The sequence below is a fragment of the Larimichthys crocea genome, chromosome XXI, assembly GCF_000972845.2.
Source record: "Larimichthys crocea isolate SSNF chromosome XXI, L_crocea_2.0, whole genome shotgun sequence".
Taxonomy (NCBI): Eukaryota; Metazoa; Chordata; class Actinopteri; family Sciaenidae; genus Larimichthys; species Larimichthys crocea.
In genome coordinates, this window is record NC_040031.1 from 9,522,092 (window position 1) to 9,545,312 (window position 23,221).

Sequence of the window (23,221 nt, forward strand, 5' to 3'; positions counted from 1 at the left end):
TAGTAGGAGCTCATGGAAATAGGTTTCACTTTAATTGGTCTTTTAAGTGAGCGGCACAGTGGTTAGACCTGTCATCTTGTAGCATGAAGGTTCCTGGTATCTACCCATGAATGACCTCCAGTCTTACACACTGGACCTTTAAATGTCCTTCGATTTGAAATGTTGAACTGACCTTGGAAAGAAAAGCTGTGTTGGTTAACTTGGTAGAGCATCTGCCCCGTGAACAAAGGCTCAGTCCTTGCTTGTTGTTTTTAATTAAAATGTCGTTAAAATCCTCAAATTCATTCATTCACGCTGCCTGACACTCTCACTGTTGACCATGGCTTCCTTCTTCCCGCCTGTGGGCGGCGCCTCCATTTCCTCTGTGGGCTGCCCGAGCTTTATTGTATATAGTGAGTGACAGGAATGTGGGGGAATGTCAAAGGACATGTTAAAGGTCCGGTGTGTAAGATCGAAGGCCATTCATGGAAACTGGAGGCCCCAGCCGAGTTTCCAACCAGGAACCTTCATGCTATAAGAGCTCTGTGTGACAAATGATCTGACAGTCTGACAGATACATAATATTTATTGCAGTGTTTGTTTGTTTTTGCTGGACTCCATTATATCATTAAGTGCTCTTGTTGTTTTATCCGCCTCTGCACACGGATCATTAAGGTCGCCTTCAGTGAGAAAGGTGCAGGCTGTGACTAATGACGCTGATTTCATAGCACAAAAACAAACAAAAGTATTGTGTAATTACACTAGAATGGAGCTGAATAATACACGCAAGTGTGTGAGTCAGCTGCTCAGTTACTGGTGTTATCAGAAATCAGATGAATGTAGGTTCAGATACGTCTGTCCAGGCTCTGCCTTTGTTCACTTTAAAGGTGTGAACAGCTCAATGGTTTCTCACCTGCAGGTAAACATTCCTGTAAACCTCCAGCCCCAAATAACAGACGGCCAAAAGCCGGTGAACACAGTGGAGTTTTCTGCAGCTGAAGAGATGGATGTTTTTCTCAGGAGTCGGTGGAGACCAAAAAAAGATAAAATAATGGATTTAAGGTGGTCAGAAACACAAACGATATCAGTGTTGTGTTTATGTTTTTTTACTGCTGCCCCCAGGTGGGAAAAACCAGGTATTGCAGGTTGATATTTTTTTCCAGGAACCTTTAAAGGGCACATTATTACCTTTTTGTTTTTTCTGATATTAATCCTTCACATCACTGTTGGCATTTGCTGCTGAATGCAAAATAGTTTTTCAATCATTGTGCTTCATTTCTGAGTTCATTCATCTTTTCATTGCCGTTGCATCTCTACAGAGGAGAGAAGAGGAAATCACGTGCGGCACAGGTTTGAAATATTTTTCATACCTGTGTGTGTTTCATAGCGAACTAAAAAAAAAATCATCTGAAATGGAGATTTTTCTGATTTCAAGCATCTTTAATTACAGTTGTTCAATCAGACACAGGTGCATCTTGGTTAAGGGTGAAATCAGAGCTGTGCTACACTTCTCTACACTCCCTCCTCCTTCATATTAATAATACTTCTGCCTGACTCCTGCGTTAGTACGAGTTCAGCGTTAATCTTCATTTCATTCAACATCGTCTTTAAGTGCATGTGTGCGCTGGAAATAAGTCTGGGGATATGATGACGAGATGATTCAGTATGATCCCGATGTTGCTTTTTGTCACGAGAAACTGATTGGAAATTAAATAATATATGAATAAGTGCTCACCAATTACATTAATAGGCTCGTATCCACCTGACTTAGAGCATTAGCTCGAATTATTATGATGTAAATATCCAAGAAAACAGCAGCCCGACTAGGAAAGCGTAAACATTGCCGGCCTTCTGAACCTTAAAACAGGGTTAGAGATCATGAACTTCCTGCAGCTGAATATCGGAAAAACTCGTCGCGTCTACGTTCATCTGTGTGTTACAGTTTGCTGGTGAGCTGAGGGTGTGTGTGGGTGCTGCCGGACGCCCCCGGAAAACCTCCGTCGAAGGCGGTGTTCAGCACCTCGTCCAGGTTCACGGCGGTGATGAAGTCCAGGTCGGCTCGGACGTTCGCCGGAAGCTCCTCGAGGTCCTTCTCGTTGCGTTTGGGGAGGATGACGCGCTTCACTCCCGCCCTGTGCGCCGCCAGGACCTTGTCCTTGATCCCGCCCACCTGGGGGACGAAGAGACCAATCGTGTCTTTAAAAAAAACAACAACAACAGATTGATACTTTATTGTGCATTCAGAGCGATAACTCACCGGCAGCACCAGCCCCCTTAGTGTGATCTCTCCCGTCATGGCAACGTCTGATCTGACCAAGCGGCCGCTAAACAGCGAGGCTAGGCAGGTTACTATGGTAACGCCTGCAGAGGGCCCATCCTTGGTGACAGCTCCGGCTGGGAAGTGGAGGTGGATGTCCGTCCCTTCTAGCGGATCTGGACCTCCGACCACTGTTCAAACATGTAAACGTTGCATGTAAATCAATCTTTTTCCACGCATTCATTGTGTCACCGTGTGAACTCACTGTTGGTGAGCTGGTAGGTTTTCGCGTTCGTCCTGAGCCAGCTGATAGCCAGATGGGCGGATTCTTTCATGACGTCTCCCAGCTGACCGGTCAGGGTGAGCTGACCGTCTCCCTCCATCCGACTGGCCTCCACGAACATTATCTCCCCGCCGAGGGGGGTCCAGGCCAGGCCGAGAGCCACACCTGGCAGGGTGAGCCGCTCTGACACCTTCCGAGAACATACGAACACAGAACATCTGTGAAGCTGCATTTGGCTTCAAGGTGTGTTTGTGATCTTCACAACACAAGGTTAACATGAGCTCATGGCGAAGGAGGGAGGGAGGGAGAGGGGAGTGATGAAAAGACATGAAGGATGGAGAGAGAGGAAAAGGAGGGGGGGACAAAGGAAAGAGTGATGAAGGAAAAGGCCGCACTGTATTGTGTTTCACATTATACTGTCAATGCTGCGTTTGTGTTTTCAACCCATTCGGACTTTACGAGCAGCAGCTGTCACACACCTTCACACGCCGCCTTCATATTCATGATGGTGAGAGCGCCCCAGAAAGAACAGTCATACATTTTTTTTTTTTTTAAAAAGGTCGATTTCTGTAATTTGCAGACGATTCCCTGCAGATGCTGCTCACCTCCATTTCAAACAGCGGAGGGCCCAGGATGTCTTTCAGGGCGATGTGGTCGATCACTATGGGCATCTCCGGAGGCGCCGCCTTGTCTGAGCACACAGGAAAGGAAATGAGTGGCACAGATAACTCATTACGGCGGCACAACAAAACTGCTGAACAATGATTCCTTCAGTTGGAAGACGGAGAAATGCCTGATTCCAGTCCAGCAGTTTTATTTCACCGAGCTCTCGCCGACGACTAAGTCAGTCCCAGATTTACTCTTGTCTGCGGCTTCTTGCTCTGTTCCTCTTACCTTCCTCTGTCAGCCTCACCTTCGTTCTTTTCACCTCTGTCATTATATCCATAGAGGCTACTGAGCACTGCTTGTGTCAGCTCCTGTTCTGGCACGACACCAGCTCTGCTCCCTAATCACCTCCTCTTCTTCCCGGTGGTCCAAAACGTCTGTGGTACAAACTCTGAGCTCACAGCCCGGCTAAAAAAAACTGATCTAACATGAGCTAACAGCAGCTACAGTTTACTTCACTGTCCATCAGGAAACTCTGTAAATCACAGAGAGAAAAACCGGAAAACATTTTCTCCATAAAACATGATCCAGTTTCACCAGAATCAGTGAAATAGTTGGTGGTGCTGTGTGTGTGTGTTACTGGCATCAAAATCATTTTATTTTATGGTAGTAAAAGTTGCACAATGTTGCTTCAAAGGCAAAGTTTATGTATATACTGTACAGGGAAACAAATCTATGGTTTTTGTTAGAGAGAGGTGGAGAGGACAGCTGGGACGCACACACACACACACACACACACACACACACACACACACAGTCAAAGTACAAACAGTGAACAGAGACATCAAACACACACCAGCCCCTTTGGAAAAATGCAAAGTACATGCTCACAGAACACACATCATTTGCACACACACACACACACACACACACACACACACACTGATGTTTGTGCTCTGTGTGTCGGTGACATCAGTTACCTGGCAACGCACAAAAGCACCAAACAGCCGGTCTGTCTTTTATCCGTTCATCCCCGTCTCTTTCCTGAATCCACGCCTCGCTTCACGCCATCGTCTCTGCTGACTGACAGCTTCACGGTAACAACATAACCCAGACTCATTTCTGTCTGCTGGGAATCCTGCAGTCAAACCTGTTGAGCCGTGACCTTCTCATGTGATTAGCAGAACGAATAAGACGGAGCTGGACTCCAGCAAACATGCAGTCAGAAGACCTGACAGGGTTTGTTTCCTAATAAAGACCAGCTGGCCGCACATTAAACAGCTCGTTACACATCGAGTTGCAGCTGAAACACTGAGTTTAAACGATGTTACTGCGTATCACACGTGTGGAGCAGCCCACATGTCAGACAGTCTGTCTGTGGACGAACAGGTTCACTATAAATATACAAGCTGATGATTTTTAGAACTCTGCTGAGTGAAGTCTGCCTGCTGCTTCCATTTAAAACTAACCAGCGCCACCTTGTGGTGAACTGCTGTTACTCTGTGGCCATGCAACACACACACACACACACACACACACGTTTACACTTATTGTTACTGACTGTTCGTCAGACTTAAAAATGAAAATTACTTTTAATCACACACCACCAACTATTTCACACATTTTGTTGGATCTGGATCATATTTTACGGAGAAAATGTTTTTCTGTTTTTTTTCCCCCCTCAACTCTCTGTGATTTACAGAGTTTCCTGATGGACAGTGAAGTAAACAGCTGCTGTTATCTAATGTTAGCTCAGTTTGTTAGCCGGGCTTCCCGGACTGTGAGCTCAGAGCACCAGGGGAGTATTAGTGTTCATACCATGGGAGTTTTGGACCACCGTGAAGGAAGAGGAGGTTTACAAGCCCCGTTAGCAGGTGAATGATCATAGAGAGCTGGTGTCGTGCCAGAACCGGAGCTGGGCAAGTGGGCTCAGCAGAGACAAAAAAAAAAGAAGGGTTAGAACGGATACAGAGTGACCGAGCAACAGGATGCATGCAAGAGTAAACCCGGGCGAGAGCTCGGTGAAATAAAAGGCTGAAGGACAGACGCCGAGCCGTTGGACTGGTCAGTAATATCAGCTGCTGCTCTGACCTCCCTGCTGTGTTGGACTCTCCGTGGTCACAGCTTCCGTCTTGGTGACTCTGTGACCTTCGGCGACCTTCACAGCCACAGCGCGGCAGATCGCGCCGATCTTCCTCTCGAGGGAGCGCACGCCTGCCTCACGGGTGTACCTGAGAGAACCAACACGCAACAAGATGAACACGGATGAGGTTTGTTCATGATCAGATCTTAGTTCGACCTAAAACTGGAGAGCAGCTTGAGAAACTGCATCAGTGCCGCATCCTGAATAAATAAATCAACAAAGACTTTGAAGAGAAGTGGAAAATGGATTTATCTCCTCACAATGACACCTCAGCCTGTCTGTGAGGACCAGTCTGACACTTTTGTAAACCGACCTACTTTCTCCTTAATCCTCTTCGTGTTTTTTTAAACTCCAACCCGCCCGAGCCTCTCCTGTTTTTGTTTGTTTTATTAAAAGAGAAAATCAGGACTATCCCTCGAAGGATGCAAGGTGTGTGCTGTTGGCTGTTTCTATAGTAACCAGACCCGGAGTGCAGGGTGTTGTACAGAGGCTCTGCAGGTCTGCAGGCGGCATACTGCATCAGCATCAGCAGATAGATCCATGATTACTGACTTCTTTTTAAACCTCACAGTCTGATCAGACTGCTGTGTACGTCGTACCACTAAATATAGATATTATATATATATATATATTAAAATTACAGTGTAGTGTTGAAACGAGTAGTTAATGAGTCGATAGCTGGACTAGATTCAGCTTCTTTGCTCCTTAAATAAACTAATTAACAGTAAAAATAATCTTGAAAATTGAAATCAAGCAGCAAAGAACTCATTCTAATTAACAATAAAAATAATCTTGAAAATTGAAATCAAGCAGCAAAGAACTCATTCATCCGGTCGAAAGATGTTCTCTCTAATCATCTGGTCAACATTCAAAAGAAAAAGCCACTTAACGATCCCAAGTGGAATTCTCTTCTCCCCAATGAAAGTCTTCTGAGCTGTGTAATGGTAAAATTCAATCAATCACTAGATTTTGTTTTTTTGTAACTCGTGATGCCAAGACTCAACTTTGCAATTGTAGTAGTAAATTCAATCAACCACTACAGACGTACAACCCCGCCCCCCTTCTTAAGACAAGATACCAGGTCCTTTTGTCTTTGTAATGTAATCGTAAATTCAATCAACAGACAGAAGGGTGTGGAAACACTTCGTGGAGGGGTGGACTCCTGCAGCAGACAAAGAGGAGTGGCCCTCAGGTATAAATATCTAGGTGTCTGGGTCTCTTCTTCATCTTTGACTGCTCGTGTGTTGAATTGACCTTTTCTTTGCAAAGAAAATAAAACCTTGTCGGCCGGCAGAAGTCTCTATTTCATTCTTCACCAGCAGCAGAAAATTTCCACAACAGTTGATTGAAGGGTTATTCAAATGACCTGTTAGGCAAGGTGTTGGGGGTGATTGGGAGCAGTGAGTTCCCCCTCGTGGTCAATCAATCATTCAGGCTGTGACGATGCCGTTTCTCTGGAGCTTAAGGGAGGTGGTTAAATTGCACACTGCCCCCAGGTTTTCGAATTCCTCCTCGACTTACTGCGGACCTCATATCAACACATATTGGCCCAATTCCAATGCGGGCCACCCTTTAACCTACTCTCGTGCCATTTGCATGATCGCGTGGAGGGTCATTCCAAGCGAACTGGCCTCGAGTGGAAGTGGGTTATGAAGCCCTCCAACGCTCAGTCTGCATCAGTGCGTTACCTAATATTTGAAATTTGGGGAACTCGTTCTCAGTCTTCTTTCCGATCAGCTGAACTCTGTCGTTCACAGGCTAAATGTAGGGCCTCACACTAAATCCCAGGGAGAGGTAGCGTAGCAGGTGACCACCCGAAAAGTCTAAAAAACTTAAGTGGAAGTGGCTCTGACAGCACACGGCATAAAGACCACCCTTGATTGTCTGGCTTGAGTTAAGAAACATAATACGTCTTGTACGTCCTGATTCATAGCTGAACATACTTTGAAGCGATCATCACGAGGCACACGCACGTCCATAAAGTATTTCCAGGTGCAGAGTAATAACAGCACGCTGCTATCATGCTCTGTGCCAACATAATATTTCAGCTACAAACAGCCATATACATAACAGATTCGTTTCTGAAATATTTTGCGTAACAGTGTTTTTGTGGTTATAAGGTCGATGGATGGCGTCTACATGTGTGGTTCCCAGGTTCCCCATGAGGAGGTGTTTTTCAAAATTCAAGGCCAGCTTGGCTACGACAGTGTTCTGCATCGACATGCACTCCCATCTGGTCTGCACTTAAAAATCATTTGTATTCCAACACGATAATGATCCAAAAACACACCTCTGGGCTACGCAACGGCTATTTGACCATTTAATGGAGATGACATTCACTTGTCCTAAACCAAATCCAGACAGTTCAGGATGAGTTGGACCGCAGAGTGAAGGAAAAGCAGCCAACAAGCACTCAACATACAGTATTATGGGAAGAGTTTTGGAAAACCATTCCAGGTGACGGCCTTGCGAAGCTGACTGATAGAATGCAAAGAAAGCAAAAGAATATGAAGCATAAAACTAATTTCGCTTTGTTTGAACCATTTTTGTCAATAAACATACATATGCAGTCATGGCACCCCTGCATTTCTGCCACATAATGCCTACTTCTCCCAGAAAAATGTTGCCGTCTCTGATTTTTGGGGTTGGTTTGCTGCTTCAGGCACTAGATGTCCTGACAAGGCGTTATGAAAGAATTCTGGGGCGCAGTGTCAGAAAGATGGGTCCAAAGTTATATTAAGTTCTATTTTTGGAGTTTTGTGTAAAATGTATATTTTAGTTTCGATGCAAACTAAATAAATAAACATTTGTTACTGCATTTTTTGGAAGCAGTGCAATATGAGACAAAAATCTGACTGAATATTTTTGGCCATGACTAATTTACACCCTGAAAACGATCTCAACCGATCTGGCATGTATATAAGTGAACATGTGAAGCTGCTTTAGGGAAAGAAAACAACATTTCAAACTCTTCCCCATTAATTTACCCAGACTATAAATTAAAAACAACTAAGGACGAGAGCTGCAGACACAATGCGTCTGTGCTCCTCTGTGATGAAACGCGACCTCTTGTTTTCGTTACTTTTCGTGTTCGTGCCGACCTGCTGATTATATTCTGCGTGGTGTCCTGGGGTATGTGCAGCTGCTGAGGTGTCAATCCATGCTGCTCCAGTTGATTCGGGATCAGGTGACGGTGAGCTATTTCCACCCTCTCCTCCTGCGTGTAGCCTGAAACACACACACACACACACACACACACACACACACACACACACACACACACACACACACACACACACAGGTAAATATCCTACTTGCTACATAAAAAGAGCGCTCTGCAGATTTAGCGCTGCACTCCTATGACATCAGTCTCACAGCTCACAGACAGTTCCTAATATCTAGTTAGTATCTCATAGATGCAGCTCAGATAGATGCTGATAGTGTGTTTCAGTGTGTTTTAATAAAACAAGGCATAAATCATAAGATCTCAGCACAGTACGTGCAAAGAACATGAAGTATTTCATTTGAATGAATAAATTCTTGTTTTTATCCGTTCTCTGACTACGCGGTCGTAAATTAAGTCATATCCACGTACTCGTGGAATGTGACCCTGTAGCTAAACCCCACCTGGTATCTGCAGCACCTCCATCCTGTCCAGCAGGGCGGGCGGGATGGTCGCGGTGGTGTTTGCGGTGGCGATAAAAAGCACTTGGGACAGGTCGAAGGCCACGTTGAGGTAATGGTCTGTGAAGCTGTGGTTCTGCTCTGGGTCCAGGACCTGAGGGAAGACGTGGACATTTTTTATTTTTGGTATTTAATGAATTTTCAGAACAAACAGAAGAACATTGAGGTTAAACTGGTCAGGAAGCAAACAAAACAAATGCCCGTTTAGAAGCTTTAGCAAAGGTTGAGGTCAGGCTGAGAGGTTCTGTTTGGTAAAGACACTCGATCTTACTACACAGGTAATCCGAGTGAGAGCTGACCTCCAGCAGTGCAGCTGCAGGGTCTCCTTGCAGGCTCTTGCCCAGTTTGTCCACCTCGTCCAGGAGGAACACGGGATTATTGACGCCGACCGTCTTCAGACCGTTGATGATGCGGCCGGGCATGCTCCCTACGTATGTACGCCTGGAGAAACGGGCAAGGATTTCAACTACTGACCAACCCGTGTGAACATTTCCACTGAAATCCACATGTGAAAAGTGCAGAAGTACTGTGCATTCATTTTACGTCATATCGTGTTATTATCGCATGTTCGCCCTAAAATAAACGATATTTTTGAACGGTTGTAAAATGGACCTTCACTATCTCTTGCTCTCCTGCTGTTGGTATGCCGGACACATGTTTCTCATCTGGCTGAGAGAGACGGTGTCTCAGCTCTGCTTAACGTTCCTTTAAATTACCAGGATCAGCTCTGCAACCTGAGATGAACTCTGCTGCCCCGCTCACCTCCACACTCACAAAGAGCACTTGTCAATTAAACCGAACACAGAACTCTAGTGGAGTGTGTGTGTGTGTGTGTGTGTGTGTGTGTGTGTGTGTGTGTGTGTGTTTTGACAGAGTTCAGACTCCTTCCCAAAGGAGGCTGTTAACAGACTAATCAAAGTTGAGCTTAGAGGAAACTGACAAACTCTAATGTTTTGTTTTTTATGGACTCAGGTTACAAAGGAAGTTCTGCACTTTGTTCTGATTTATACACAATAAACCTGATGTATGATATGACAGAAACGCCGCAGTCCTCTTTCAGTCCTACTGATGTATTTTGTCCATAATTACAGTTATCGGATTACAGCTCATTCAATTCATTAACGCTGAAAACTGTATTACCCATGACCTCCCTCTGAAGCTAAAAAAAGCTAATGTCTATCTGGGGTGGTGACATAAGCCGAGGACCTTCTGGTGCCCGCCGAGTTTATCTCCATAAGTCCCCATGTTAAACACTTCACAGCAGAAATAAACATGTTTACAGCCTGGTACAAAAAACAGTTTTGGTCTCTGTAGCTAATTTCCCCGTTCATGACAACTGTACTGAGGGTGAATTTATATACAACTCACCTGTTCACATTATATTAAGGCTTAAAGTTATGCAGGATTAAGAGCGTGGACGCTTTGACTGACAGGTACGACCCATCACAGATCGCTTGTTTGAGCATCCGCACTTCATCCAGCTCCATCCACGCTCCGGGTCTTTGCCCAGTTCTGGATTAGCAGGCAGGACTACCATGATGGCAAAGCCACCAGACTCTGAGCTTCACACGGCGACGTCACGGCTACTACATCCATGTTTTCTGCTGTCTATGGTGCTAACTGACAGAATACTAATGGAATAATTCAAGATTTGAAATGCAAATGTAATTATTGTTTCATGAATAAAAGTCAGGTTCTTGTCTTCAGGCTTGTCAGAGTTCATGTCAAGTCTGAATCAAGGTTATTGTCACTGTTGTTATTAAAACTGGTAAACTGAAAACTCAAACTGGGTCTGAAAAAACATTAAAAAAATAAATAAGATAAAAACTTATAGTTAAATAGAACTTTAAAAGCAGTTTCTTCAGTTTTATTGTTTGCATTGTCATGTCTAAATGACAACGTGTCGTGTCTGTATTGTAATATTTATTCTGAACTGCCCGCTGACAAATATCTCTGTTTTATAATAAATAAAAGAAACACTAAAACTAATAAAAACTGAAGTGGAATGAGCAAACCCGCTCCCCAAACACGGGAGTTGAAACGAGGAACTAATAAAAAATGACAACTGCAATGTCTGTGGTGTGAATGTGGAGGTCCCGTCACAAGCTCTGCCGTCCTTTCTTCTTAAAGTACCTCGACGCGCACATCTGCATTTTAATAATTACCCTTTAAATTACACACAGGTGGCCCACGCCGGGACGAGGCGTTGACGAGGTTTTCCTGAAGCTTTGGAAAGTACAAATATAAAAAGGTTTTCAGAAGTGTGTGTAATTTATGTGTGTGTTATCTAAACACATGTGGACATATGTTCCAGTCAGCAGCTCATATACGCACAGAGCCGACATACGCTCCACTATCCAAACATTATATTCTCATTCTTACGTTTGCCAGGAAATATTACATCTTCAAATGAATGAATCACATATATATATATATATGACATGGCAGTATATGGAACTGTGTTTGCCTCGCCTCGACCTGTGTGGTCCGGCACCATAATCGTGAAAACTAACCGTCTATGTTGTGCTCATAAAACATCTGGCCATACCTGTGTCCTCTGATGTCGGACTGGTCACACACGCCGCCCAGAGCGATGCGGTGAAACTCTCTGCCGAGAGTCCGGGCTATAGAGCGTCCCACGCTGGTCTTGCCCACGCCAGGGGGCCCCACAAAGCAGAGGATGGGGCCCTGAAAGACACGGCAGCAACATGAGACTGACAGATTTCTGAAGACTTTTTGTCTTTACGTGTTTAACGGACAGAGGGAAGCACCTTCAGTGAAGTCTTCAGCTGTCTAACAGCCAGGTACTCCAGCACGCGTCTCTTCAGCTTGTCCAAGGCGTAGTGATCGTTGTCCAATAGCGTGCGAGCCGCTCGGATGTCCAGGCAGTCTGAAGAGTGTGCGTGCGAATGTGGACGTGGGACGGACGGACGGATGGATCCGAGACAGAAAAGGTGAAGACAGCGAGCCGGGGAGTAATTCGAGAAGGAGTGGAGGAAGAGGGGGCAGAAGAAAACAAGTTTGCGTGAAGTTTGGATGAAGCTTCTTGCTGCACATACCGTGCCTGAAACCGGACGAACCCGCTGACCTGAACTCCGCTGCTTTAGAGTCTGTCTAATGTTATTATGTAAATCAGTGATATCCTGATGCTGTGGCCGCCACCACGAATACAGATGTCTGTGTCATACAATGTGATGGAAACGAGCGCGGGTTCACATCTGGACATGACTGATACTAAAGCGCACACGACAGGCGGCAAATTGACATAGATTCGAATCAACATGTCAACCAGCTCTAATTTCAGTGACACATCTTAATTTTACAAACGCTCTGCCTCGATTGACAAGAAGTCTGTCAACATGTGAAGTCTTTTATCTCGTGTTCGCAGTCGAGAATCGTTCAAATTTCAGATTTCTTAAAAAGGAAGTTTGGTGTCATATTTTCCCCCCAGACAAAGCAGGGACCTTTAATTTAATTTAAACTTCTAACATGTTTATTTAATACTACAAACCACCTCATAACGTGTTGAGTGGAAGTCTAATGCTCATTCTTCTTTTTAGCTTTAGCAGCTGCACTGTTTACTGTGATGAATTACAAACACGAGGAAAAATTCCTTTCGCATGTGAAAACTTCTTTTACTTTGTTTGCTCAGTAGAAGAGTTGATGTTAATTATTTAAGTCAGTCTAAAGACAGCAGAGCGCTCATTGCTTAAACATGAGGCAGGAGGAGAAAAAACACGATGCCGGAGCTGTCACGCATCTTTTCACACTCGGACGCTCGTAGCGACTTGGCCAGACATGAGAAGCATCAGAGATCTCAAACCAAACACCTTTAGCTTCGTTTACCTTTGGTGCTCTTGCTCCACGGTAACTCGACCATCAGATCCAAGTAGTTTCTGGTCAGGGCGAACTCTGGCATGGACTGAGGCATTTTCTTCAATCTAAATACAGATGATTGAGATTAAACGTCTGACTGTGCATTAAACAGAGAACAGCAGATCTGATACATCAAACCTTTAAAACGCTCTACAGCATGCTCTGCTTTATCATCTGTTTCAGTGGTTTCCAAACTTTTAATTAAATGTATTTCATAATATATATTCAATCTATTCAACAGAGGAACTGACAAACTGTACAGTGAACAAAACAACTGCAGGACGTTTGTCTCCAACAAGTGATTTGGATGAATTCTGAGCAGTTTTCCTGATATTCTTATGTCATGTATTTTTAACGATCATCAGTCATACATACTTAAATACACCTAAGAAGATTAGAGCCACATGTGAAAACGAAATAATTTAAAAAATGTATTTTTTTTAATTATTTTAGATTTTTATTTTTTTTAAGACAGAATTATAAAAATGAGGGAGGGAAGGAAGTAAAAAAAGTTAAAAAGGAAGGAAGGAAGGAAGGAAGGAAGGAAGGAAGGAAAAAAAATGACGAAAGGAAGGAAGAAAGGAAGAAAGGAAGGAAAAAAACGACGAAAGGAAGGAAGGAAGAAAGGAAGGAAGGAAGGAAGGAAGGAAGGAAAAAAAAGGACGAAAGGAAGGAAGGAAGGAAGGAAGAAAGGAAGAAAGGAAGGAAAAAAACGACGAAAGGAAGGAAGGAAGGAACGAAGGAAGAAAGGAAAAACACAACGAAAGGAAGGAAGGAAGGAAGGAAGGAAGGAAGGAAGGAAGGAAAAAAACGACGAAAGGAAGGAAGGAAAAAACAACGAAAGGAAGGAAGGAAGGAACGAAGGAAGAAAGGAAAAACACAACGAAAGGAAGGAAGGAAGGAACGAAGGAAGAAAGGAAAAACACAACGAAAGGAAGGAAGGAAGGAAGGAAGGAAGGAAGCGACGAAAGGAGGGAAGGAAGGAAAAAAAACGATGAAAGGAATGAGGGAAGGAAAAAAACAACAAAAGGAAGGAGGGAAGGAAGGAAGGAAGGAAGGAAAAAAAAAAACAACGCTTGTTGTAATAATACTGAATTTACTGAGCAGTGTCAGTAATAATGTATGGGGGCGATGGGGCACACTCACAATTTTGTTTAGAAATTTTCTAGTTCAAATTATTTCTTAAAAAAAAAAAGTCAGACTTCTGAAAAAAAAAAGGTCCTCTTCATTATAAAAGGCTTTTTTTTTTTGACAAAGCCAGTATCTTCTTCTCCCTGACACTTGATGAGCTTTTAACTTTTTAATTACTTTTCTTTTTTTTTTCTCTTTCTTTAAAGATAATTTTTTTGGCCTTTTCAAGCTTTATTTTGATAGGGACAGCTACAGAGTGACAGAAATGGGGAGAGAGAGAGAGAAGGGGAATGACATGCAGAGAAGAGCCACAGGTCAGATTTGAACCCTGGGCCGTCGTGGCATGGACTGAGCCTTTCTGTGTGATTAAATACATTTCACTGATAATTAGTAAGATGAAGCTGTGAAATTCACCTCTTGAGCTCTTTCAGGCAAACTCTGAGTGCAGTTTCGGGCATGTTGGCCCTGTGGATCTTCTTCTCCAATGCCGCGGTGTCATCCTCATCCTCGTCTTCATCTTCGCCTTCCAGATTGAACTGCCGGCCGGGGAACACTCCACCTTTACGCACCGACAGCACCTGAACAGACGAGAGGCGGAGAGGTGAACGGGCATAGGAATAGACATTTTCGAACAGAAAAGGTGAAAGTTGTTACCCTCTTCTCGTTGTCGGGACTGATTTTCCTGGTCTTCTGCAGCAGTTTCAGTCCGTCTATCTGTCTGGTCAACATCGGCAGAGCCTTCTTGAATCGCTCCTCCAAGCTCACCGCATCCAGGACCTTCACGGCACACGTGGACAAACAGACGCAAACAAAGACGATGTAAAATCATGAAGCAGACGTCACATTTTTTAAAAGGTAAATCATTTTTTGGCGACAAAGACCCAACAGCACTTCACCTGTAGTTTCTCCTTGTTTGAAGTGCGGATCATGGAGGCCACCACATCGGGTAGAGTTTCCCTGGGCAGACTGTCCAACAGACGCCTGAACTTAGCCACCACCGGTACGGACGTGTCCAACATACCTAACAACTACAAACACACAAAAACATGTTCGATTTACAGGCACGCTTAACCGCTATCCAGTCCATCACCGCTCATTGCTGTAATAAACAAGATGAATGTTGCCTGTGTCTTATTATTTTCGATAAATCTACAGATTCCAGAGTTCACTCAGCGAGAGCGGAGCCAGGTCTGGCATAAATTGTGAATTGTGAAAGACAGAAGCTTTCCGATTCCTCTTTGACGCAATTACTTTGTGTTATGGCTTTTCCAACCGCAGCGCTGCAGGTGTATCCACAGTGAGACGGGATAACACAATATTATTCATCCTGGAGGAAACCTGATATTACTGCAAAGATATACAAAGATTAAAGTCTGCACTAATATTGTTAGTTTAGTTTTAGACTCCACTGGTTGACTTGTGTTAATGATAATATAATGATAACTTTATTTACATAGCACCTTTAAAAACAGATCATTAAAAACACATAAAACATAAAAGATGACGACAGGACAGTGGGCTGACTTAAAGGTTCCCTGTTAAGCTTCTGATTTCTAGTAGCGCCCTGGAGCTGTTTTTCTACAAGTGGGTCACCAATTTCCACAGATCAGGTGGACGTGATGCTCCGAGATATGCTTCAGCGCTCCAGCAGGGAAGAACAAAACTGGAAGTCAATGAAGTCGGATTTGAAGCGCTTTGAGAGAGTTTTGCGAGGAAGGAAACGCATCGACTCCAGAACGACCCAAAGTGACCGACCCAAGGATCTAAGGCTGCGGTCTGGCTCGTATTAGGTTGGCATGCTGGCAATACAGTTAAGGGCCAGACCCAGACGGGCTTTCAAAGTGATCAGTGAAATCTTAAAATGAATCCTGAAACGCACGTGGAGCCAGCGGAGAGACGCTAAAAATCGGTGGAATGTGATGTCGTCCGTTAAAACCAGGTGAGAAGACAAGTTGGAGGCGCGAGAGTGATTTCTTTGTTGATATACCCGAAAGGACAGAGTTGTCCTGTAGTCCAGTTTTGAGAATATAAAAAAGTATGGATAATTTCTTCAAGGTCTGACTTTGGGAGCATGGATAGAAAAAAAGCCTGGACACGTTTATAGACATGCGGCTGAAAGGTGAGGTCTGAATCAAACAATCCAGGTGTCCAAACATTTCCAAGAAGTCCAACAGAGATGCACTTATCTGGTACAAACACTGTATGAATTATAGCACAGGACAGGGAATATAAGTGAGGCATGTAACTGCCTACAAACACATTTAGGGGCCCGATAGTTATTAAAGGTTCCCTGTTGAGCTTCTGACCTCTAGTAGCACTGTAATGCTCCGAGATATGCTTCAGCGCTCCAGCAGGGAAGAAGAAGAAAACTGCCAGCTGATGAACGTGGACGTCAACAAAGTCGATTTAAAATGGAAGGAAATACATTCAGCAAAATGCCACAGAAGTGTCACATGGTTTTTGGTGTTTTTCAGTGACGTTCACGACAGAATCGTGTCTGTTTCTTTGTTTCCGTGTCGCCTGCTGGCCTGAAGATCACATCAAATATCGGTTTCCGTCCTTGTTCCTTGTGTTCTTGTGATTCCATTGATGTTATTATGAACTGTCCACAGATCTTTTGCAATATTACATTGAGCAACATCACTCCTAAGTTGTTCAAATTGCTGGCGTCTTCATCTTACTCACCTGTTGCCAGTTAAGCTCATTCATCGTTAGTTCTTCCACCAGCTGTTTTACCACTTTTCCAGTCTTTCGTTGACACCGTCCAATTTATTATTTTATTTTTTTCCAGGAACACGTTGCTGGCGTCAAATTGGAAAATCATTTTTCAAAAACAATAAAAATGTTTCAGTTTTCCAGCATCTCATGTTGGATAAGGGGTTTTAATGGGGTTGCAGAATAAACCCAGATGCATCACATTTCTGCAATAATGTCATATTTTAAGTTCCAAGTTTTTCTTTGTTTTCTTTTAAATCTAGGCTCTTTAAATGAATCTTAGAAATCACTGTAACTGCTTTATTTTATCGCCTTCTTTCCCTGTGATTCTGTGTTTTCATTTTTTTTTACCACCGATTCAGCCAAACCCTTTAGCGTAACCAAGTACTCTTGCAGAAGGTGTGTACACACACCTGTACGGCAGCCTGGTAGAAATTCTGGCTCAGCTCCCCCAGCTCTCCGTCTCCTGCTGTAGCACCTTCTGTCGCCGAGGTTGTGTACTGATCCAGTTTATCCAGCTGCTCCACCTGCAGTCATATACATATATTTTTTTTTTGCAATTAGACTGGCACGTACTGCAGTTACTCACGTGTAGGCGTATTTGTGTTTTAAACACTGAGTGGCAGGTGTTTGTGGTTCTTTATTGGCTATAAAAATAAAAGATGTTTGAGTAGAATGATGCACCCCGTTCAGGAATGCACCTTTAAACAATGCTCTACTGGAAAAAACCATATTAGAAGATTAAAAAGGAACCCAGTGGAGTTTGTGACTGCAGGGAGCACAATGAGGCAATGTTCTGATGAAAGGATCAAAATGTTTTTACGGATAGACGCGGTGCATTTCGGTGAGCAGCACCACGTGTTTTACCTCTGCGAGGACGAATGGTCGCTCCTTTAGCAGACTTGACACGCGAAAGCGGCACAACCCGGTGATGAGGAGGGTGTAGTGGGGCTTCGGCCAGTTACTGCCCACCACCTGCACCGCTATCCCTGCTGTACCAATCCTACGGAGACAGAGACGGAAAGCGAGAAGAAGTTGGTGATGACAGACAACTCAGCGGCTTATCCCTTATTAAACCTACGAGTCGAACATCACACCTTTGGTCCAGTCAGAACTGCTGCAGTGTGCAGGATAACAACAGTATGTAGCTGTTAGGATGATTGAAACTGAGTAGCTGCTCCTTTTTTGTGGACTGGCCCGGGGTTTTCATTGCGTCTCCCGTGATTCACATGCTGATTTTTCATTCCTGTTTTCAACGCTTGATCCAGCTTATTTTCTACATCTCTTAAGAGCCCGAAAAAAAAAAACCCAACCCAGACCGACAGACCTGCGGCCCATTTGGCGCTCGTTAAAATGATATGTAGTGTTGACACGTTGTTACAACACGCAGCGTCAGGGCCTCAGTGAGTCAAAGACGAGAGTGGTCACAGCACTTGTTATGTGTGAGGCCTCCATGATTTAATGGCACAAAATCTTGGAGGGTCACAGCTCCGATAGTTTCCAATAGCTGAGTGTCTTAAACTGCTATCTTACAGTGATATCTTTGATTTTTATACTAAAAGTTAAAGACAACCGATTGGGAATACCTGTGGCTTCAGTTTATGTAAGACAAAGAATGCACGCCTGCACGAATAATGACGACAGTTGCCGGCTGTTGGCCTGACGGTGGCCTGTTTCATTTCTGGTACAGCACAAGTGGAGTTGAACGGTGACCATGAACTTGAAGCTTGTTGGCAGCTGATATCCGGATAACTTTCTGAAAATTTCTCAAGAGGTTTTCTTCAGGAAATTGTGGAAAATTGCCGCAAACTTTCCGTGCTTCTAACTAAGGCGTGAATGGACGGTGGAAACACCAACAGGATTTCTAAGATAAATCTGCAGGTTGCAGTCATCTCTGGGACTCTCTCGGCACGGAGCCTACGAATAAATCTGTTCTCTGGGAAATAGGAGGACGAGTGATAGGCAGCATCAAGCATCCTGTGATATTTTTTTGACGCTCCCGGCTGGACGGCAGATCCAGGCAGAGCGCCTCGTCGACCCCTATGATTGGTAGCGCACAGCTGTGGGAAGCCGCAGAGGGAGGAAACAAACCTCCCCAAAAAACAAAGAGCACAACTCGAGAACAGATTTGTACACTGCAGGACCATAGATCTCCATCAGATGAACCGGATAACCTCGAACAGCGGGCGTACAGAGACAGCTACCGACTGGAATCTCTCTCAAGATTCCTTGTGGAATTTTGTTTCATCATCAGCCTGATATGTAATTTCACTTTCACGTAGGTAAACTGTTTTTACAGTAAAGAAAAACGGTCAGCCGTGTTTACCAGAAGTTTACCGTAAAAAATATAATATAACCTTTTCTAATATTCTGGTAAAAGGATGTTAGTACTGTTAATTGCACTTTTAAGGTTGCCACTTTATTCCACATTTTAAAGTATCTGTAGATTTTACAGTGGAAAAACTGCCAAACCATGACAGTAAAATACTGTGCCATTAAATATTAGGGTGTTTTACTGTATAATGAACAGTCCCTTAAATAAAATACTACTTTATTCTATAGAAAATCCCTAAAAATGGCGTATAAATAAAAGTTTTTGAAATATGACTGTTCATATTTCATATTTTACGGTCTTTTACTGTAATGGTTTGGCATTTTTTCGTCATAAAATCTACAGACATCTTGTATAGTGCAGAATACACCTGCTGTCATGACAGACTATTTTAACGTCTGTCGTGATGGTGGTGCTTGGAATATTTTCTGAGGTGGTACACGCCGTAAAAAGTTACACTGCTCTGGGATATGATCTAGTCGTCTATATTCTGGTTGCGCACCAGATGTGTGAACATGGGGACCAATGACATTCTAAAACTGCAATCAGAGACACTAAAATAACTAAACACCCTTCGTCCCCAACACACTGACAAATCTAACTCTTTCTGGGACCGTGCATACCTTTTTTCGGGCAGCCGGCATTTGCCTCAACGAGTCAAGATAAAAACCGTTCACCTCTGACCTCTTTTACTTCCTGCGCCACCCATCCGCCCTGATCCCTCTGCTGAGGTCAAGTGAGGAATCAAAACAATAACAAGGCAGAACACAACATGCCACACACCTTGAAGCCGAGCCACCACCTCAACCCCCTCGCCTGAAAAGACGGGACATCAGAGAGAGTTTCCTACTTTCCTGTCAAGATTCACTTTTTTGAAGACTCCCTTCAACGCAAACACGTATCATGTGGTGACACCGCCTCCTCGAAAACAGTCGGCACTCTGTTGAAAGGCACGCCACAAGATCCAGCACTGGTAACAATCTACAGACCGCCAAAGTCCTCTAGAAATGTTGACACCTCCACTGAACCTCTTTCGGTTTTTTGATGTTCACACTGAACTTTGCGGGATTTTTTTGCAACAGACACCAGTTTTAAAGAAAGATTCACTGATTTAGTGTAAGCTGGATTGAAAACAGACCTCCTCTGTGCAGATTGTGCACATATTTTGCTATGTGAGAAGGCTGCTTTCTGCAATAGGCCAATTTCATCTGACGTGTTCTTGTTTTTTTTCCTGTGTAAAGCACTTTTAGTTGCTTCTGTGTGCTACAGAAGTAAAAAGCTGCTTCGTCTTGTGTGTCGAACTTGAATTCAAATTCAGCAAGGAGCTTTCAACGTCTACATTAATGAGACAAACATGAGAGCACGCCGTGACTAATACAAACGTGTAGCTATGGCGCAAAACAATCAGCATCCGTGCACAGACAAAATATGTTTCTGATTTCGCCCTTGCAGCGGCGAGGACATAAATTCCTGGATTACGTGTCACGTTAAGTGGCAGCCACCTCAGAGAAGATGCTGATTGATTTGCCTTCTGAAGGTGCTGCGGCTTTAAATCAAAGACACATGTACTAAATTAAAGGGAAAAGCAGATTACATTTTATTTAAATGAATCATTTAATCCCTCTTTTTCCCCTTTTTAACATCCATGGCAAATGACTGTGGTCTACCACAACAACGTGAGGGACGTCAGTTTATTCTCTTATATTTTTCTGTTCTATGCTTTAATCCATTCGATGCGGTTATTTAGGAGCAGTGAGGGAGGCGTCGGCGCAGGTCGAGTGCTTTACCCTGGGGCAGTGTTACTCAAACTTCTCATGACAGACGTTAAAATAAAGTCAACCCTGTTCGTTTATTCCACACACTCTACAAACGTCTGTAGATTTCAGGGCCAAAAACTGCCAAACGATGACAGTAAAAGAGATTTCAGGGCCAAAAACTGCCAAACGATGACAGTAAAAGACGCCATTAAATATGACTGTGTCTTCCTGTATACAGTAAAACACAGGGATACTTTAGAACCTTTATTGATACGCCATTATAAGGGATTTTATACAGAATAAAGTAGTATTTTATATTAGAGACTGTTAATTATACAGTAAAACACCGTAATATTTAATGGCTTTTTGGTTTTACAGTCTTTTACTGTCAAGGTTTGGCCACAGAACTTTTAAAATATGGAATAAAACGCCAAAGTTAAACATGAAATCAACATTACTAACATCCTTTTCTCATAATATTATATTACATTTCTGGCAACCACAGCAGACAGTTTTTTTTTTACAGATAATTGTTGACTATTGTTGCACTTCTCTTTCTAATATTTCCTGTTTGGAGCCAGGATTGCAGCGTTCGTTTTACCTCCACTTACTACGTTAACGTCTCATTTTAGCTCATAACTAATCACGGATGTATGCGAGAGCCGTGCTCTACCTGCAGGAAAGTCCTGCAAAGTATTTTAATAGTATTACATGTTGGGTTTTTTTAATTAATGTATCTCAGCGATTCAGATGGTAGGAGGTCGCCTACCATCGGTGGGATTCGTTCCACAGTTTGCTGACAGAGAAACAAACAATTGCTACTTAGTAACCAGACGGGCGGCAGACTGCTGGTGAAAGGTTAAAGTCCAGCATTCTGATTGTTTTTGACTTCAGGGCCGCTGTAGACTTTTCTACAAACAAATCACACACTGCAACTTCAGTCAAAAAGCATGAACCGTGCACAGGAAAAACAAGTCAATTAGACTCAATACGACAAGATGCATCGCTGCCTGTACTTTTAGAGGCATAATAAAAAAGGAGGAGGTGGATTGTATACTTTGTCATGATAAGACCCTACCTGCTTAAATTAGATTATATAGGAACTGAGTGTTGGTTAGGATCTCCCACAGACAGTTTGCAGAAAGCCTTAAATAAGAGGAGGGGGTTGTGATCATTAATACACATACAGCTACATATGCATGAACCTAAATCTATTCATCCATCCATATGAAGTTCATTGGGACACATTTATATCAAATGTTGTATCATGCATGGTCACTTTCTTTTGCAATACTCTTTTTATATATTATGCCACTTTTATTTTGTATTGTAGGTTTTAGATATTTGTCTGTTTATTGTGTTTTTTCTACTTTTTTCTTAATTTTTTTTATCAATAAAGTATATCTAATCTAATCTAATCTAGTTGTGACCATCTATTATTATTATGTTATTATCTCACGACCCCTTTTGGTTAGTTTGTGACTCCTTGGAGGGGTCCTGACCCCCAGGTTGAGGCTCACCTGTGCAGCCAGGGCTCCATAAAAAAACAAAAACACACAAACTTTCTAACTACATGACAACATGTGGGTTACTTGTGCAACGTGGGCAGGTCGTCGGTGTCGTGCTCGGGGTCTCTGGTGTTGGGGATCACTCCTATGATTGTGCTTTTCAGCGAGGTGCCCCGCAGCAGCCGCTGGCTGACCAGGTGCATGTTCCGCGGGGAGTCCACGCTGAGCCTGACGGTGGAGCCCGGCAGGAGCACGCCTTCGTGGGTCAGCAGCAGCGGCAGACGGCTCGGTATCTGGATCCCAGCGTCCGAGCTCATGGTTCCGTTGTTGTTTTCCAAACAGCCAAGGTCAGAGTTTGGAAAAAAAAGACACAAACCTGCAAAACAAACACACGGGCAAGGAAGGCTTCCGGTGTGCGCTTTTCAAAATAAAAGTCCCGAACGCGTGTTTAGCCTCTTGTGAGCGAAAATAAAGTGTTTAAAACAATAATGTTCCTCAAATACAAACGTGTTTAATGTTATGTTTTTTTTTACACATAAAATAACATATTTAGCCCCGTTTGTTCGTATTTCACTTCCTGTTTACGTTGGAGAGGCTACGGTTAACACAGAGGGACAAAATACTGTGCGTCATTGCATAACATTTAAAAAACGCGAACTAGGTTTTGCAGTTTTTTTTATTGGGTTTTCAGCGACAACATTCAGCATATACACTTTTCTCTATCCAGCTGTTAGATGACAATTGTAAACCTTATATCCAAATTAAGATTACAAGCAAATGAGAAACATGAAAAACAAATATTCACTCCCAATTAAAAATAGATCAAATATACACATTCAGACATTCATATATACAAGCACACATACAAATAAATAATCAAGAAGCCAGCAGGACACTAAACATTGTGAGGCACTGTGTGGATTATGTAAAATAGGCAGTAGAGGAGGAAG

At 43.3% G+C, this 23,221-nt stretch overlaps 1 protein-coding gene across 1 annotated transcript; it reads right to left on the bottom strand.

Moving 5' to 3' along the window:
* Window positions 1–1,402: 1,402 nt before the first annotated feature.
* lonp2 (lon peptidase 2, peroxisomal) lies at window positions 1,403–22,792 on the bottom strand. The gene is made up of 17 exons (XM_027272967.1): window positions 22,356–22,792; window positions 17,542–17,677; window positions 17,088–17,201; window positions 14,856–14,987; window positions 14,614–14,736; window positions 14,374–14,537; window positions 12,799–12,893; window positions 11,724–11,842; window positions 11,501–11,640; window positions 9,252–9,393; window positions 8,896–9,046; window positions 8,370–8,496; window positions 5,217–5,356; window positions 3,125–3,210; window positions 2,502–2,709; window positions 2,237–2,427; window positions 1,403–2,149 (listed from the first exon to the last, which is right to left on the bottom strand). Exons 1-17 carry the CDS (start codon window positions 22,586–22,588, stop codon window positions 1,916–1,918), a joined length of 2,535 nt encoding a protein of 844 aa, XP_027128768.1. The 5' UTR covers window positions 22,589–22,792; the 3' UTR covers window positions 1,403–1,915.
* Between the last annotated feature and the right edge of the window lie 429 nt (window positions 22,793–23,221).

What these genes read in the sequence shown, in the direction of transcription:
- lonp2 (XM_027272967.1), bottom strand. Translation starts at nt 22,588, where the DNA reads ATGAGCTCGGACGCTGGGATCCAGATACCGAGCCGTCTGCCGCTGCTG. An exon ending in GACCATTCGTCCTCGCAGAG is followed by an intron (nt 17,202 to 17,541) that starts GTAAAACACGTG and finishes ATATGACTGCAG; the next exon opens with GTGGAGCAGCTGGATAAACT. An exon ending in TGCCTGAAAGAGCTCAAGAG is followed by an intron (nt 12,894 to 14,373) that starts GTGAATTTCACA and finishes ATCTGTATTTAG; the next exon opens with ATTGAAGAAAATGCCTCAGT.